This window comes from Jaculus jaculus, chromosome 1, assembly GCF_020740685.1.
Source record: "Jaculus jaculus isolate mJacJac1 chromosome 1, mJacJac1.mat.Y.cur, whole genome shotgun sequence".
Taxonomy (NCBI): Eukaryota; Metazoa; Chordata; class Mammalia; order Rodentia; family Dipodidae; genus Jaculus; species Jaculus jaculus.
The window spans coordinates 89366736-89384611 of NC_059102.1; the positions used below are offsets into that span (position 1 = coordinate 89366736).

General features: G+C 40.0%; 1 protein-coding gene across 2 annotated transcripts in view; it reads left to right on the forward strand.

The window, feature by feature from the left end:
• Positions 1–17876, forward strand: part of Focad (focadhesin) — a 364375-nt gene that overhangs the window by 334701 nt on the left and 11798 nt on the right. For both annotated transcript variants that reach the window (XM_004658412.2, XM_045146459.1), the window contains 6 exons: positions 3151–3279; positions 5057–5172; positions 7583–7843; positions 8466–8555; positions 14089–14266; positions 15672–15769. In XM_004658412.2, coding sequence (XP_004658469.1) covers positions 3151–3279; positions 5057–5172; positions 7583–7843; positions 8466–8555; positions 14089–14266; positions 15672–15769 — 872 coding nt within the window. The remainder of the gene's footprint in view (positions 1–3150; positions 3280–5056; positions 5173–7582; positions 7844–8465; positions 8556–14088; positions 14267–15671; positions 15770–17876) is intronic.

The following is a 17876-nucleotide window of genomic DNA, read 5'->3' on the forward strand; positions in this document are numbered from 1 at the left end:
TCCCTTCTCTGAGTGTGGGACCCCTGGCTACTGTTATTCCCAACCTCTTTGCTCATTTAATTCGTCCACCTGTAGGTAAGAGTCTCCATCCCTTCTGGACCACAGCCCCACTATGCTGGGTCTGGCATCTGCTTGCTGCCACCTGGCTTATGTCCTTCCTGGTACAAAGGACTCAGGGTGCTCTGCTGGATAACTCTGGATGTTGTTAAAGTGTTGCTCCTAAGAAAGAATACCCTGCAAAGCTTTTGGTATCTTATTGGCATTTCATAATAAATTGTGTTCAATAACTATTGATTACAGTTTCTAATAGGTAGCAAAGCACTTCATAGTTCCCATACACAGACAGTGCTATGATTATATCTGCCTATATTTTCTATGAACTTTGTGTAGGAAAGCATAATTTTCCTTTTCCCCTTGATTTAATCACCTTCTTTTTTGGTGAAGATAGGACCTTAGCTGATGTTCTCAGATTAGATGTGATTTCTCATCTGATCCTTTCCTATACTTTTTATAATATTTTGCATTTGTGTCATTATTTATATGATTATTCATATATATATATTTATTAAAAATCTGACTTTCTCATTAGACTATAATTCCCTCAGTATTCATGGAGAACATTTGTGTTTTATTATAAATGTTCACAGCAGACTACCTGACATATAAGAGTGTTTCAAATATTTGATCTACATTGTGTACATATGTGGGCTAAATGCTGGGTTATTCTAAGATGAGTTAAGTTGGCTCTAGCAACAGTGAAGATGGAGAAAGCTAAAGACATGTTCATACCACTCAAGTGATGTGCTGTAGAAGGGGGGTATGCACACCCCAGCTGTTAGACTGTTTGTTGTCAGACTTTTCCTATAGGGGTTACACTGTTACACAGCCCAGTGTATAGTCAAAGTACTCCTGACAGTGGGTCTGGTTGTAATACACTGTGTTTGGTTATGCCATAACTTTGAACTGTCAGCTAGATGAGAGATTTAAAGCAACTTCTTGTTAACATCTTAAAACATCTGGACCTTTTAAAAGTACTCATGAGCCTTCTTAGTCTCAAACCCATTGTTTAGAACATTCTAGTATGTCTTCATATGTAAGATACTGGTTTAACAGACAGAGCACTAAAATAAAGGACCTAATCATTCCTTTATACTTTTATATTTGGATTTTCTTATCCTGTGCTAAAAATCTTTGGAGAAGGAGGCAGTAACTCTTTTCCATGTGCCTTGGGCTCCCTCTTTCCTTATCCATTATTTGTAAATATACAGAGCTACTTAGTATTTTCTCCCTTCCGAGCAGTTCCCATATTCCCATCGTTCCATTTAGTGTAGAATCAGTTCCCTGTAAATATAGTGGGAAATTTGTGTGATCCAGTTAGGCTGCTCCATATTGATTCCCTGCCATCTTAATTGTGAAAGATTGCATTATATGGCACAAACATGATTTTCAACCCCACTTTCCATGTACAAGTTCTTATTTCTGACACTTGTGTGTGTATTAGGTCAGCTCTTGTGAATATAGAAGCAACACTTAAGTGCAATCATTGTTCCGTTTTCCTGTCAAAGGAAAGCTCATTGTCCAAGCAATGAAACTTCTAAAACCTCCTCATGTTTCACTTGGGGTCTTGGTTTGAAAGGAAAGGTTGAATGTTTTTTCCCAGCTCCCTAAATTGCTTGGAAACTACAAAATGTTCATAGTGAATTTTGCTGAAGAATCTAGAATAAAAGTTGAGATCTTAAAATAGACACCTGCATATGATTTAATGTCTTCAATACAGAAATATATACATGCCCTTAATATGAGACAAATATTATTTTTTACATATTTTATTACGGTCTACTACTTCATCAGGACATTTCTGTAAATCATGCAACAAAAGGATCCTTTAAAAGGAGATTAATTTTTGTTGCATTAAATCAGAGTTCAGTCTGTAGACAGCATTTTATAAAGACACTTGTTACAAATGTGTATGATCAATATAATTTTGTGAATAGCTAGCAAGTCAGTACTATATCTCAACAACTTATTTATTTATTTCAACAATTTATTTTGCCTTTTGTTTATCCTTAGAATGTAAGCTTCATGGAGGGCAGCATCTGGACTGTCTGGTCCAGCTCAGTGTCCATTGTTGGGAGTAGCACTTAATACCTAATAGTAAATTTTGAATGAATGTATTTGTAAATGTGTGTACTTCCATGGTCAGAAAGTCCTTTTGAAATAGCAGTGGTGAACTCTGTGATGATGTTTGCTAAAGTCCCAATAAATTGCTAGGTGAGACAGAAGAAAAGGATTACTTGTTGGCTTCACAGCACAGATGAGTAGTAGGAGTGAAGCTTTACCATTTTTGAAAAGCAAAAGAGAAGTAGAGATGAAACATTGCAAGGCACAATGCTACTTTTATCCAGCAGAAAGGAGAGGTGGGTGGTGAATGGCTAGGCTAAGAAAACATGATGATTTTTGGTACTGTACTCTTTGGGTTGGAATGAGAGTGAAATGTGCAAGAGGAGATGGAATTGAAGTAAGGATTTGTAATCAGTAACTTATATGGAGTTCTTCTCTATGGCCATTCCTCTTTAGCTGGCAAACTCCATTTCTGCCCCTCCCTGTCTGTGTGCCTACTGATGGTTTTTCTGTTGATTCTTGCCTGCTTCTCCCTTTTGCTTTGCTTTTTCTATGTTTGGCTTCCCTTTGCTGACCCCGCCTGTACTGCTTCTCCTCTCTGGTCTTATATGGTTTCTTTTTCTTCTGACTCTGCTTCTCTTTATTCCCATGCTTCTCTTTTCTCTCACGTCTGCTTTTCCACAAGACCTGCTTCTTTGGTTTCTTTTCCTTCTAATTGGCTACTTTTCCTGTCCCCTGGGCCTATCCTTTCCCCTTGGCTTCTCCTTTCCACTGGACCTCTCCTTTCCCTTGGGCTTCTCCTTTCCCCTGGATTCTCCCTTCCCCTGGGCCTCTCCTTTCCCCTGGGCTTCTCCTATCCCCTGGGCTGCTCTTTTCCCCTGGGACTCTCCTTTTCCCTGGGCTTCTCCTTTAACATTAGAAGAACAAAGAAAGACAAAGTTAGCACTTTCCACTTTCATGAAGCTATACAGGTGAGATGTATGTGTGTGTGTGTGTGTGTTTATATATATTTCTTTTTTCCTGTTACAGGTCCTGAAGCAGTACCTCCTTGCCTTCTCAAAGTAGTGATGAAACCCATAGCAGCCATTGGGGAAAGCCACCAGTATCCTCCTGCAAACTGGGCTGCCCTGCTCTCTCCACTCCTGAGGCTCAATTTTGGTAAAGAATAAGCATTTTTAGGTGTTCAGAATTGGCTCTTGGAATCTAACTTGAGTAGAAAACAGATTTTGTGTCACAGCAGATTGGTCAGGTCTTGAGTGTTGTCATATTGGATGGGGTGACTGAGTTATACTTCCTGAGTCAGTGAGTCCCTGCAGCCTGGCATGAGGAGGAAGAGAGGAAAGACACAGACCAGATGTTATCTTCCAAAACAACCCTTAACCGAGCTGTGCATATGCTTGGTATGTTGGTACAGTCTTCATTTGGTGGTCATCAGGCTGCACTTCCTGAGCCTTAGCTTCAAGGAAGCACTGTGTGGGATGTGTACTTTCATACTGATGCTGAAATGAAATTATCCAAGTTTCTTATCTGTAGGCCAAAAGTCCAGCATAGTTCTCACAAGACTAAGATAAAAGCACCAGGACAGCAGAATTCCTCTCTAGAGGACAGTCCTTTTTCTTCCAGCTTCTGGAGGCTGCCCACCTCCTTTTATATGCAGCCCCTTTCTTTACCCTCATTGCTTAAGGAGCCCACTTAAGTAACCCCAGTCTCCCAGTGGTAGGGCATTTAGCTTTAGTCACATCTGCAAAGCTCCAATGTTATATTGGGTGATATCACAGATTCAAGGATTGGAATGTGAACTTCATTAGGAGCCTTGATTCTGTAGACCAGAGATTCTCTGTGGAGAGACCAAGAATGCATACCTCGCAGGCAGGCATAAGGCCCACCTTATCCACAGCAGCTTCTTTCATATAGAAAGCAATCACCATCTGCAAGTGTGAATTCATGCTCTTGACTCCTGCCCCAGCAGGGAAGAAAGTAAGGAAGATCAGAGATGAGAGAAAAGGGGGGAGATAAAAAGGAAGGAGGAAAGGGGGGAGGGGAAAGAAGAAACACATAGTGTCATCATGTTACCATTCCAGAGATTTTTAAAAGAATCTGTTCCTTTCTCCCCTGCTTTTATATGTTATATCTGTTTTAATTAAATCCTATTATATATATATATATATATATAAAATAAAAAATCCCATGTGAGTGTGTGTGTGTGTATGTATGTGTATGTATGTGTGTATATATATATATATATATATATATATGAAAAAGTAAGTAAGGAGAGTAGGGAGGGAGGGAAAGGATAAAAGGTGTCATGGAAAATAAGACCACTTATGGGAATCAGTATAAAAACCTGATCACTAGATAAGGTGGCTATACCCATAGGTACAGAGAGACTTTTCTACATATTAAAGTCATGGTAGAGAGATGGGGAAAAACAGGCACAGAGAGATTTTAGCTAGGATTTTCTCAAATTCTTTTTAATTAATTAATTTATTTATTTATAAGTAGGAAGAGAGAAAAGAGAGACAGAAAGAATGGGTGCAAACTTCAGGTGCATGTGCCACTTTGTGTATCTTTCTTAACGTGGATACTTGGGAATTAAACCCAGGTCATTAGGTTTTGCAATCAAGCTCCTTAACCACTGAGCCATCTCTCCAGCCAGTCCCTCGTATTTGTGATAGTGTTTGAGTGATCGGTTTTCTCTAGATATTGTCAGAGAAATTTTCCTAGGAAGTTCAAGGCCTTTGCCAGTCCCAAGACTTGGAACTATGATACCACTGGGTGTGTTCTTAGACTCATCGCTCAAATACCTTTGGGTTTCCTAAATTCTGTTGGCTACAGAAGTGATCCAACCTGATTCTTTGACCTTGCCACTAAACCCTAAAAGTGAGTTACAGAACTGAGTAATTACATTATAGAAATTTGTTCCCTTCTCTTTCAGGTGAAGAGATACAGCAGCTGTGCCTTGAAATTATTGTGACTCAGACACAGTCATCACAGAATGCGGCTGCCCTGCTGGGCTTATGGGTGATGCCACCACTGATCCACAGTCTGAGTGTATGTAGTAGCTCCAGGGTGTGAGCAATGGGAGGTGAAGGTGCTTATGAAGGTGTGTTCTATAAGTCAGAAGAAGGCAGGTACAAATTTACTAAGGTTGAGGACTTGTTAGTAGCTTGCCAACAGAAGGAAAAGCTCTAGCAGTCACACTTTATTATTTATTACAAAAACTAAAAATGATGATCAAAGGTATTGGTCCTTTTCTCTAGAGCACATATTCCTAGAAATTTGTGAGGCTGTTAGAAGGACTAGTGGGATTTGGATAGGCATCAAGTCTTCAAGGAAGAGGCACCTGGGGAAGGTGGTGGGGACAGAAAGGTGGAAGGAATGGAGCATCTTTCTAGGGTGTTCATCTTAAACAATGGGCTGAGGTGGAAATGACTCAGTCTATAATATGTGATAGAGTGTGGGAGTTAGCACTGTCCAGGTAGATGGACAACAGGCAAATAATAATTGAGAAAAAAATGTTTAAATATGTAAAGTTAGTAAGAGACACATAAGTTTGAATATATTTCAAACTAAGACAGAAAAATATCTTCTACAGTTCCATAGATCAGTACATGGCTTTCATGACAAATTCCTTCTATATTCAGGCTTTAGTCTCTAGAAGTAGTGTGAAGCTCTCTCTCTTACTTCTTCAATCCTTTGTCTTCAGTCCCTACTCTTTTTGTTCTCTTTTAAAGCCTTATCTCCTCCTCCCAGTGGTCTTTTAAAATACATGGTTTCTTTCTACCAGTGCTATCATTGCCTCACTTGTCCATCCTCGTGACTTCCATCTAGCTGTCATCTACTGCGCACTCGCTATGACTTGCTACATGTTAGCCCTTGGTGAATATTTAGAGGCATTATATTTAATCTCTGGCAGTTCAATTTCAAAAACAACCTTATTTAGTTATAATTTTTATACTCTAAGAGTATCATTTGAAGTATAAACTTTGGTGAGTTTTAGTTTATATGTTCATACTCATCTGATGCAAGCCCCACTGAGTCTTTTTAGTCAGTCTGTATTCCCAGCCTCAGGCCCAGGCCACCAAAGATGTATTATCTATGTATATTTTAGAGAGAGACAGGGAGAGAGTTTGGGTATGCCAGGGCCTGTTGCCACTGCAAACAAATTTCAGATGTATGTGCCACTTCATAACTGGTGATATGTGGGTACTTGGGAACCAAACCTGTGTTGTCAGGCTTTACAAGCACGCACCTTTAACTGCTGAGCCATCACTCCAGCCCCTATAACTGATTTTTTAATTGACCTTTCATATAAATTTATAATGCATATAAATTTTAGAAGTTCTTTAGAACAGAACCATAATTTAAAATCATTTATATCTGGCATATTTTACTTTTGTGAGACATATTTTATTATTTCCATTTTATAAATTATAAACTGGTATAAGTGGAGTCAAGCAAAATTTTCATAGCTAATCCAGGCATGGATAGTGGCTAGGTGCTTCAAAAGCCCAAGTTGTAAATTCTTGGCCCTGTTAAATCAGTTGTCTCTCTAGCAGTCTGTTCTCATGACCTCAGAAATGTCTCTATGTTTTTGTAGTATTTTCTTCTCTGTTTTAGAACTAGGCAGCTCTCTGCTTTTGGTTATTGACATTTATTCTTAATCTTAGTTAACAAATTGTTTGTTTATTTTCTTATAAGATGATCTGAGCTGGCATGTTCTTTAAAATGAGCTCTTCAAAAGTCACTTGCCAGTGCAGTGACCATTTTGGAAAAAACGTTATTTGACTGTCAGGTTTTAATTGGTTAGCCCATTTGTTTTAGACTGGTGCCCTTTTACTATCCCGTGTGTTTCTGAAGTATCGGTAAGTGTCCCCGCCTCACGTTCGTCAAGTGACACAGCTAACACAGTCCTGCTCCCGCTTGCCTTTCATGGACTCTGGGATGCCTTGGTCAGGCCCACATGCTCAGCTTGTGGCTCTTGGGTCAGAAGTGGCTACAGCAGGCCAGTTCCCCATATTATTTCCTTATTTTTCCTAAGAAGAAGCTAATAATAACAGATGTTCTGTTTAGTTAATTTCAAGCTAATGAGCTTTTCACTTATAGGAGCTTTTCTGGCTAGAGAATGTGGCTTTTTAAAACTGAATAGCAGCTGTCACGTACTTTCAGAAAGTAGTGTTTTATTCCCCTCTCAGAAAAGGTACAAGGTTTAGCTGAATAGTTCCCAAGTTCCAAGATGGGCAGATCCCATGCACACATATGATTCACCCCTATCAGAAGTGACTACAGCTGCCAGAGTCACATGCATTGGACTGTGACACTATGGGGAATGAGGGAGAAGGAAGGAACCTGCCCCTTTTCCTCTCCGCGTCCACCGCCCACCTTGGTGGTGACCTTGAAGCAGAGGCCTTAACACTGCCTCTTACCTATGTGTGTCTCACTGTTCCTACTTTCCTTCCAGCTAAACATCCAGAAATACCTGCTGTCGTCTCTGCCTCAGTGGATAAAGCACATCTCTGATGAACAGATCCAGGGATTTGTTGAAAACTTAATGGTGGCAGTTTTTAAAGCAACTTCCACACCATGTAATTCTGAGTTATGCCTGAGTGCCTTACAAGGTCTGAGCCAGGCCATGAAACTGCCCAGTCCTTCCCACCACCTCTGGAGTCTGCTCTGTGAGGCTACTGGGAAAATTTTTGACCTTCTTCCAAATAAGATTCGGGTGAGGAACAAAAATATTTACATTCCTGACAATTTATGTTTGGGCTTCTTGAAAGCCATTTTGGCAAAGCAGGGTGGGGGTATGTTTTAAGAATGTGGGTGGGAAGGCTCACAAGAAGTAACCGCATTCTTCACAAGGAGTGTGTTTGCTTCCAATATCTAAACTGAGGTTGAATATTTAGAACCAAAGTTTTGAGCAAGCTTAGCGGTGGGTTAACCAGTGCTGCACCAGGAACATTGCTGTTAGACCTTTAGATCAGATGCTGGTAGAAGAAGAGCCCACAGAGAGTTCTCGTGCAAAATTGTCCAGTTTCTGTGAGATGATTTTGTCTCAGCCCTACTCCTCTCACACAGACATTGCAATATCACAAAGAGGTCCAGCGTCTGTTTAGAACAATGGAATTCCGATAAGAAAGTACTGCTCAACAAGTACACAGAGTAATGAGAAAGTTGTTCTTTAAAATGAGGAAGACTGACCATGTTTTGGTGTACTTAAACTTAAAATCCTATCAGTTTCTGCTCTTGGGCATAAATAAGTGTTATAATTGGTCAGAATATTAAGAACAGATTTGGCGTTTTTGTCTTACATTGTATTTTGACATGCTTGGGTTTGTTTTTACCAGAGATGTGATCTAGAGCTATACATCACTGTAGCGAAGTGCCTCTCAGAAATGACAGATGATGGTGCCAGCCGAGTTTTCCAGGTCTCTAAGGTAAAGCTGAGCAGAAATTACCCTTTAGAAGTCTGTACACTATCCTGTGGTTGAAGCAGAATTTGCTTCATTTTTGTGACCAGTTACTTTTAGGAACCTGACTTTCTGTTTCACTAGAGGTGGGAAGGTTCATCCAGCAGCCAGTCTAGTAGTGTGACTGGTGTTTAATGCATGTTGTATAGATGGTATTATAATTAATCCTGATGGTCAACTTGACAGGTTCTGAAATCTCTTAGGAGACAAACCTCTAGGCATGTCTGTGAGGGAGTTTCTAGATTGGTTTAATTGAAGTCAAAAGATATACTGTTTTAATTATTTTCCGATTGCTGTGACCAAATACCTAATAAGAAAGTACTTAAGGAAGGCAGAAGGGAAAAAAGGGTTGATAGAGAATGGAATTTCAAAGGGGAAAGTGTGGGGCGAGGGAAGGTATTACCATGGGATATTTTTTATAATCATGGAAAATGTTAATAAAAATTGAGGGAAAAAAAGAAAAAAGGGTTTATTTTGTTTTGTTGTCTGTCATAGCAGGGAAAGTAAGATATAAAAACTAAAGATAGCTAATCATGTTCAGTCCACAGTGAAAAAGCAGAGACTAGGCAGCTCACTTTCTCTCTCTCTCTCTCTCTCTCTCTCTCTCTCTTTTTTTTCAAGGTAGGGTCTCACTCTAGCCCAGGCTGACCTGGAATTCACTATGGAGCCTCAGGGTGGCCTTGAATTCACAGCGATTTTCCTACCTCTGCCTCCTGAGTGCTGGGATTAAAGGTGTGTGCCACCACGCCCGTCTTATTTTCTCTTTTCATACAGTACAGGATGCTCAGCCTGTAGAATGGTTACACCCACATTGTGGGTGGGTCTTCTCTCCTCTGATAATCTAATAAATCTCTCATAGACATGACCAGAGATTTGTATCCATTATAAACTATGTCTATTATAAATCCTGTCAATGTGATAATCAGAGATTAGCCATCAGAACTCCACCTCCTTTCAACTTGACACTCAGAGAAAACACGTTGAAGCCATAACCTCCCACCCCTTGCCCCCATATGCTCATAGGCATCTCATAATACAAGCAGAGTTCCCTTCATCTTCAAAAGTCCCCATAGTTTCTAACAGTCCCAACACTATTCAAAAGTATAAGTGCAGTCTTTTCTGAGACTCAGGCAGTCTCTTAATTGTGAGTTTCTATAACATAAAAAAGGTATATAAGTTTCAACATAGAATGGCAAGGAGTAAATACTCCTAAGGAATTGGGCTGGGGAGATGGCTCAGTGGCTAAAGGTGCTTGCTTGAAAACCTTGAGGGCCTGGGACTCAATTCCCAAGTACACATATAATAAAGTCAGACAGGCATTTGTTTGTAGTATAGCAAGACCCTGGTACAGACATGTGTATACATACACACACAGGTGCACATGTACACATGCTTACAAATAAATAAAATATTTTAAAGGAAGAATGGAGTCATAACAAGGAAAGATCAGACCAAAGCAAGGCCAAAATCCAGCAGGGTCGACTCCAAATCTTTAGCTACATGTGTGTCAACTATGCCTTGTGATGCAATCATCTTGACTCCAAATGGTTTGTTCCTTCATCTCTGCTGTCTGTGGCGTTCACAGCCTCTCTCTCAGAGTAGCTCCACTCTGAACCCACAGCATACATTCTATATTCTGGCATCTACAACATCCTGGGATTCCACTGCAACTTAGAGTTCACCTTCATAGCTCCATGTAGTCACCCCTCACAGCCTCCTTACAGGAATTCTTACCCTGCCATATGTTGTTTGGTCTTAGTGGCTCCAGATCTATGGCACAAGATTCTGTGACCCTCCTCAATCTTGCATCTTTTATACCTTCAAAACCTGTACTATACAGACCATTTCATGGGCAGAATAAAGAGAAAGATGAGCACAAGCATTCCTCTCTCCCCATTTGCGGACTGCAGCGGCCATGTAACCATTCAACTGCTCCTGCAGCTAGCTGGCCTCCCTTTCATGATGGACTGAATCCCTTGGAACTGTAACCCAGAATAAAACCTTACTCATTTAAAACTGTCTTGTCAGGTGTTTGCTCAGAGCAACAAGAAAAGTGACTAATGCAGGTAGGTAGTAGATGAGTGGCTATAACCTGCATTCGTACACTTTGTCAAGAACATCTTCATGTTTGTGGGCAGAATTTAGTACTCAGCCATCTCTTTGAGATGCTATCCCTAATAATGGGAACATTCTGACCAAAGAAATTTCTGGGGTACTGAAGTCATAAATAAATTGTTCTATTCTCACACTTATTTTCCTATCCTTTTGGTAGTCTATTGAAAAATAAGCCTTCTTGGCCCTGGCACAGGAAAATTAACAAGTACCCTCTATGTCATTACTTTTTCCATAAAGTATGAGCCACTGCTGGGACCAAATAGTCAAATAGAAGCAACTTATAGAAGGAAAAGAGCTTAATACAACTTACAGTTCCAGAAGGTAGAGTCCCACATGGCAGGCAGGAGTGGGAGGTAGTCACATATGTATCACATTGACACAATGGGGAAACAGGAAACAGAAAAAGAACAAATGAGATTGGGCTATAAAACCACAAGCTTCACCCCCAGTGACCCAGTTTCTCCAGCAAGACTCCACCTCCTGAAGGTTCCACAGACTTCCCAAACAGCACTGTCAGCTGGGGATTAAGTATTTAAACACAAGAATCTACAGGGGCATTTTACATTCAAACCACCTCACCTCCTGTTACCACTCAGATGATAAAGGAGCAAAAAGTAACACATTGATAAAAGTGGTCAGGCTTAGCAAATCAAACACAAAGTGCTTTATTGAATTTGAGTTGTGGATGATAAAATAAGCACACCCCAGTTGGCATACTCATTTCATACAGCTAATATCTTGAGCTTCCTCTCCCGAAGAGCCAGTGGGCATCTTGTCTTCACCCCAAGGCAGGTTTGCTCATTCAGTTGTATCCTCACATTTCTGCTTCATAAAGACAGCAGTGGCTTTCAGAGTGTGGTCTCTCAACTGGTGGCATCAGCACTGCTCAGCCCCATGTTGGAAATGGGTAATTCTCAAGTCCTCCTCTAGACTGTTGGGTCCCACAGTCCATGCTTAAATAGTCTCTCCATCCAGGCAATTCTTGTGTATCCTGAGGTTGAGAACCACTGTTACAGAGTACTTGGGAGGTCAGCATTTCAGAGGTTGGCCAGTTTGAAGCAGAAAAGTAGTTCAGGGAAGTGGTAAGAGAGTGGGCGCAGGAGCCTCACTGATGCTCTGAGCATCCACATGTGCAGCTGATGATCAGTGTGGCCTTGGGTAAGTCGCATGCCCTGTTTCTGCCTTAGTTTTGCCAAAAAGTAAAGGGTTTAGGGTTGTTTAAAGAGTTAACTGACATGCTCCCTGATAAGAAATTGGAACCATGCCTAGCACAAGGCAAAAACTCAGTAATTACTTATTATCATAATGATTGCATTCATGTAGCTAATTGTATTCCTATAAAATGGTTTGAAACAAAGCATGTAATTTACTTCTTGGCACCTAAAGCTAAAGGTTACTGTGCTATCTCAGGAACACACTAAATAATTTTTTAATGTCCTCAAAAGAGTGAGTGGGCTCCACTAAGTCAGTTTTCTGCTCATTTTTGGATAGAGGAGAGGTAAGAATGAAACAGTGATGAGCACAGTTCTCTCTTTGGGTCCTTACTGTGCCAACTCTTGCCTGAGGCCTCAAGAAAGGTAGTTCACATTTCTGCTTATCTTTTTTCATCTACAAATATATATATATATATATATGCACACACATATACATATATATATATATGTAATGTATTGCAGAAGGTTGCTGTATGAATTATGAATTAAATGGCTAATACAGAAGGTCTCAAATGTTACTGCCTCAGACACATTAGTCCTTAACTATTTGGGGACACCAAAGAGATTTGCTTATATGGGTTATATTTGTTCATATTTACCTTATTGAAAAGTAGCTAGGAATAAATTAAGAATTTGCTGAAAAGTAAGAGTAAACTCATTATATCTTAACACAAATGGTGAAAACATCTTCTAATACACACACTCATATAAAATATTGAGACAAGTGATATGATTTAACTAATATCTGATGAAAAGGCTTTTCTTCCATGCTGATATGATAACTGATGAAGTATGTAAAGAAATCTTAGCCTTGTGTGTATGTGTCAGTGGGAAGAGGAGGAGGAGAGTAATGCTCTTTTCTGAGAATTCTTCTTTGATACTCTACCAAAAAATCAACAACTGGTAGTTTCTTCCAGGTTGCTTGCAGTGTGAATTCCAAAACCATGCCAGTGAAATTCATCTCTTCTGTGACATGAAAATTCACTGGTCTGTCTTACCCATGCATGATTTTCTAATGTCATACACTGGTCATTTGGAAAATGTTGGAGAACTAGAGTTTTGAAGAACTTCCAAATGTTGATACGTTTCCTTATATGATATCAAAACACTGCATGTGCAATTATCCCCAGAAATCTCATCAGAAAAGCATTTGACATATGGGAAACTGCCAAGCTTGTAGTAACAGATACAAATTTTCAAAAAATTGGATTTTCATCAGAAGGTTTGAATTTAATTATTGACAGCAAAAATACCAGGTGTTTTCCTTGATATTATAGGCTCATTTCCTTCAATTTTTGTTTTTTGATTTTTCGAGGTAGGTTCTCACTCTAGCTTAGGCTGACCTGGAATTCATTGTATAGTCTCTGCCTCCCAAGTGTTAGGATTAAAGGCGTGTGCCACCACGCCCAGCTCCTTCATTTAAAAAAAAAAAAAAAACAGTCTGTTAAAGAGAAGTTGAAATAACCATAACTTGTGTTTATTATTATTATATGAGTATATATTTTAGCTCACATTTCAATCTTACAAGTCTTTTTCTTTGACCCAACCATCATACTTGATTTTACAGCATAAGTCTGTTATAACTTTCTCCATTTTGCAACATAGAATATAAAAAGATGTATATGCAAGGGCCAAAGTTTAATGAAGCCTAATAATTTTTATTGTTTACTAGACTGTTAGGTGAAACTAGCTTTCTAAATAATTACAAGTGGTAGTAAAAAATAGAGAAAATGCAAGGAGAGTTTGGTATAATTATAAAAAGTTTCTACTTCATAGAACCTCTTAGAAGTCTTTGGGATCTCCAGAGGTCTGTGTACCACATTTTGAAAACTGTTGAGTTAATGTGTGTTAAGTGCTTAGAATGGTGTTTGGCACATGATAAGTAAGACATTTGTTACGTGATTATTATCTGTATGTACTTATCTGATAACCTGGGCACGTCTCAGATCTTATGAAACAACAGGAGGTGACATCAAACCCTCTGTTGTCTGTGCATTTGTGTCACAGACAGGCAGATAGGTCGTACTCTCCAGCAAGGGAACACCTTCAGCATTTGGGATAATAGCTCAAGCTGAGTCTTTCTGTTTTGCCCCTGCCCTGAGGTTCTGTAGCCACTTCAGTCAACATAACAATTGGGGTTTTTTTGTTGTTTTGTTTTGTTTATTTTACAGAGCAACGTGGAAAAGGCTTCCTTTGTTAAGTTGTACTTAGTCTCTCAAGGACGATTCCCCATGATGAGCCTAACTGATGTGGTCAGTGTGGCTGTGCAGCACCATGAGAGAGAGACACTGGCCTGGATGATTCTGCACAGCTTATACCAGGCACGGATTGTGAGCCATGCCAACACAGGTAAGGACAGTTGGGGCAAATTCCAGGAACAGAAATAACATTTGCCTCCTGACTCTTTTAAAATTTATTTATTTATTTAAGAGAGACTGGGGGGGGGGGTGCAGATAGAGAGAATGGATGTGCCAGGGCCTTTAGTCACCACAAGTGAACTCCAGATGCATGTACCACCTTGTGCATTGGCTTACATGAGTTCTGGGGAATAGAACCTGGGTTCTTAGGCTTAATAGGCAGGTGCCTTAACTGCTAAGCCATCTCTCTAGCCCTGCTGGCTCTTTCAAATTGTGCAATACTTCTCCATTGAAGACCTAGACACGGGTTAAGCATCATACCAAATGAATAGTGCTGTGGATGGAAATGAGAAGCCACAGCCCACAGCATCTCTTCTTGGGTACAGGAATTAATTCTTTTGAGAGTTTTATATTTAGTCTTCTACCCTGTCAAGGATACAAACGCATCCATGAGGTTGCATCTGTCTATTTAACTTTGTTTCCTAAACCCACAAGAAAAGAAATTGATTCTGCCTGGTAATGTAATGGAAATGGTTTTGGGGGCAATCATTTAATAAACTGTCAAAAAGGAAAAGAAAAACAACACATTTAAATAGTCATTTGGTATAAAGACTGCAGAGGTAATGAACCACATGCTACAACTTTTAGACCATATTACAAATTATATTTTAAGAATCATTTGAAAACTGGAGCTCCCCAAAGGCTTCTTTGATGTTTTTGGTCATAGCAGGAAAACAAAAATCTAGTGGGTGTCTCCAGATACTCATTCAGATATATAGAATAAGCCACAATTACTGAATGTTGCCTTTAGTTATAACTAAGCAACTTTCAAACTTAATACTCCTTTTGCTTATAGTTATTACATTTTGAAACCCAAGTCATTTTTTCCTGTGCTGACTCTTTTATAAACAATTTTTTAAGATAGAATCAATATTTGATCTCCATTTACCTCACAAATTGCTTGGTTTTTCTTTTTCTTTTTATGTGTTTGGAATAGGTTTTTTGTTATTTTGGCATAAATTGGGAATACTTAAGCAAAGAAAGACTATAAAACATTACTAGGACTCAACATTACTAGCTAGTTGCTGTGCCTGGTGTGTCCTGATGGGTTTACTATGTAAAAAAAAAAAAAATACTAACAAATATATCTTATCATTACTGGGCAGGGAGGTTTAAAAAAGAGCTTCAAATTTGAAAATAAAAGCCAGAGTAGTTTCCTGATATGAATGGTATCAATCACATGTACAATCTCAGGTATAACATGGGAACTTAAACCATTTAATTGACTGCTGACCAGGTATTCTGCTTTAGTTGTGATGGTTACTACTGATTTGTTTCATATGTCAAAGGAAAATCATGGTCCTGTCAAAAGAATATGTATATTGATTTTGTTTCAGGTGTGTTGAAGAGAATGGAATGGCTCTTGGAACTGATGGGTTATATCAGAAATGTTGCTTACCAGTCAATGTCTATTCAGAATGTGGCTGTTGATGAGGTACAGTCTAGAGAGTACTGTGCTTTACTCTCCCCAAAGAATATGTTGCTGCATGTTTGTCAGTTTTTTATTCCTCTAACTAATACCTGAGCTTATAGTTTGGGAAGTTTTAGTCCAGGATCTATTGATCCCTTTGCTTTGGGCCTGTAGTGAGTCAATTCATTATGGAAAGAGAGTTGTAAAACTGAACAACACGCATGCACGCATGCACACACACACACACACACACACACACACCACTACCAACAACAAACAAACAAAAAACTACTCACCTGTGTTCAGAAAATTAAAAAGAAGAAGAAGGATCTCGGGTCTGTATTCCTTTTAAAAGGCATCCCCTGGATGAGCCAAAGTCTTCTGACCCTGGGGACTAAGCCTGTAACACACAGGTCTTGGGGGACATCCAAGATCCAAAGCCAAACATGCTCTTGGTTCTTTCCCTCTTTCCTTTTATTTCAAGAAATACTGGCAGTGATTCTTTGATGTCACAAGATGACAGGTATTCTTACAATGGTCCTGGACATACCCAGAACCGTCCTTTGAGAACTGTGTGTGTAATGTGATGTGTCTTGTGTTAGATATACATATGTGTATGTACCACACAGCACTCCATAGGCTGGGCAGCAGTGTGGTGCGCACACCTGTGAAGGCTGGAGGGGTATTTCCTTCTGTCACTCATCCACCACTTCTTAGTGAGCCAGAGTTTCTCGCTGATCCAAAAACTTGCTGGGTTTTTTTTTTTTCCCCCCTCCATGAGCTCCAGTAATTCTCTGGTCTCTGCTTACCACAAGACTGGGGATACAGGCATGTATGACTACACCAAGCTGTTTGTATGAGTTCTGGAGATTGAACTTGAGTGGTCTCTCCAGCTTCCTCAGGCCCTCATTCTTTTTTATTTTAAGAGAGAGAGAAAGTAGCCGGGTGTGGTGGCACACGCCTTTAATCCCAGCACTCGGGAGGCAGAGGTAGGAGGATCGCCGTGAGTTCGAGGCCACCCTGAGACTACATAGTGAATTCCAGGTCAGCCTAAGCCAGAGTGAGACCCTGCCTCGAAAAACCAAAAAAAAAAAAAAAAAAAAGAGAGAAAGAGAGATAATTGGTGTTCCAGGGCCTCAGCCATTGAAATCAAACTGCAGATGATTGCACTGCTTAGTGGACATGTGTGACCTTGTGTTTGCCTCATCTCTGTGTGATCTGGAGAGCAGAACTTGAGTCCTTAGGCTTCACAGACAAGCGCCTTAGCCACTAAGCCATCTCTCTAGCCCAGGCCTTCTTTCCTGCCCAGGAAGTGCTCTTAACTGCTGAGCCATCTCTCTAGCCCAAGATACATTTTTAAAGTATTTTATTATTGACAACTTCCATAATTATATAAATAAACCATGATAGTCCCCCCACACACACCTGCCCCTTCATAACTCCACTCTCCATCATATCCCCTCCCCCTCTCCAACAGTTTCTATTTTATTTTGATGTCATCATCTTTTACTCCTATTGTGATGGTCTTACATAAGTAGTGCCAGGCACTGTGAGGTTATGGATAGCAAGGCCAATTTGTGTCTGAACAATTGCATTGTAAGCAGTCCTACCCTTCCTTTGGCTCATACATTCTTTCTGCCACCTCTTCTGCAATGGACCCTGAGCCTTGGAAGGTGTGATAGAAATGTTTCAGTGCTGAGCACTCCACTGTCACTTCTTCTCAGCACTATGGTGCCTTTTGAATCACCCCAGAGGTCAATGCCATCTGAAAAAAGAAACTTCTTTAAATCAAAAGTGAGAGTACCATTAATATATAGATATGAACATTAAAAGAAGTGTTTACCAGGCAGTTTGATGAGGATAATATATGCATTAAGCCAGACACCAGAAGGCATTACACCCCTATGTCTGGTGACTTGCCCCATCTTAGGCTTTCAGTATTAGGCATGTGTTCCCTCCCATGGAGCGGGCCTCCAGTCCATTTAGAGAGTGGTTGGTATCTCCCATAACAGACATGCCCCTATTGCGCCTGTTGGCTCATTTGACCTGGCTGGCCAAATTTAAGGCTTTCAGTGTCCACTGTTATTTATCACCACTGAGGACTTCTGTCTGTCCCATGGAGCTGCATGCA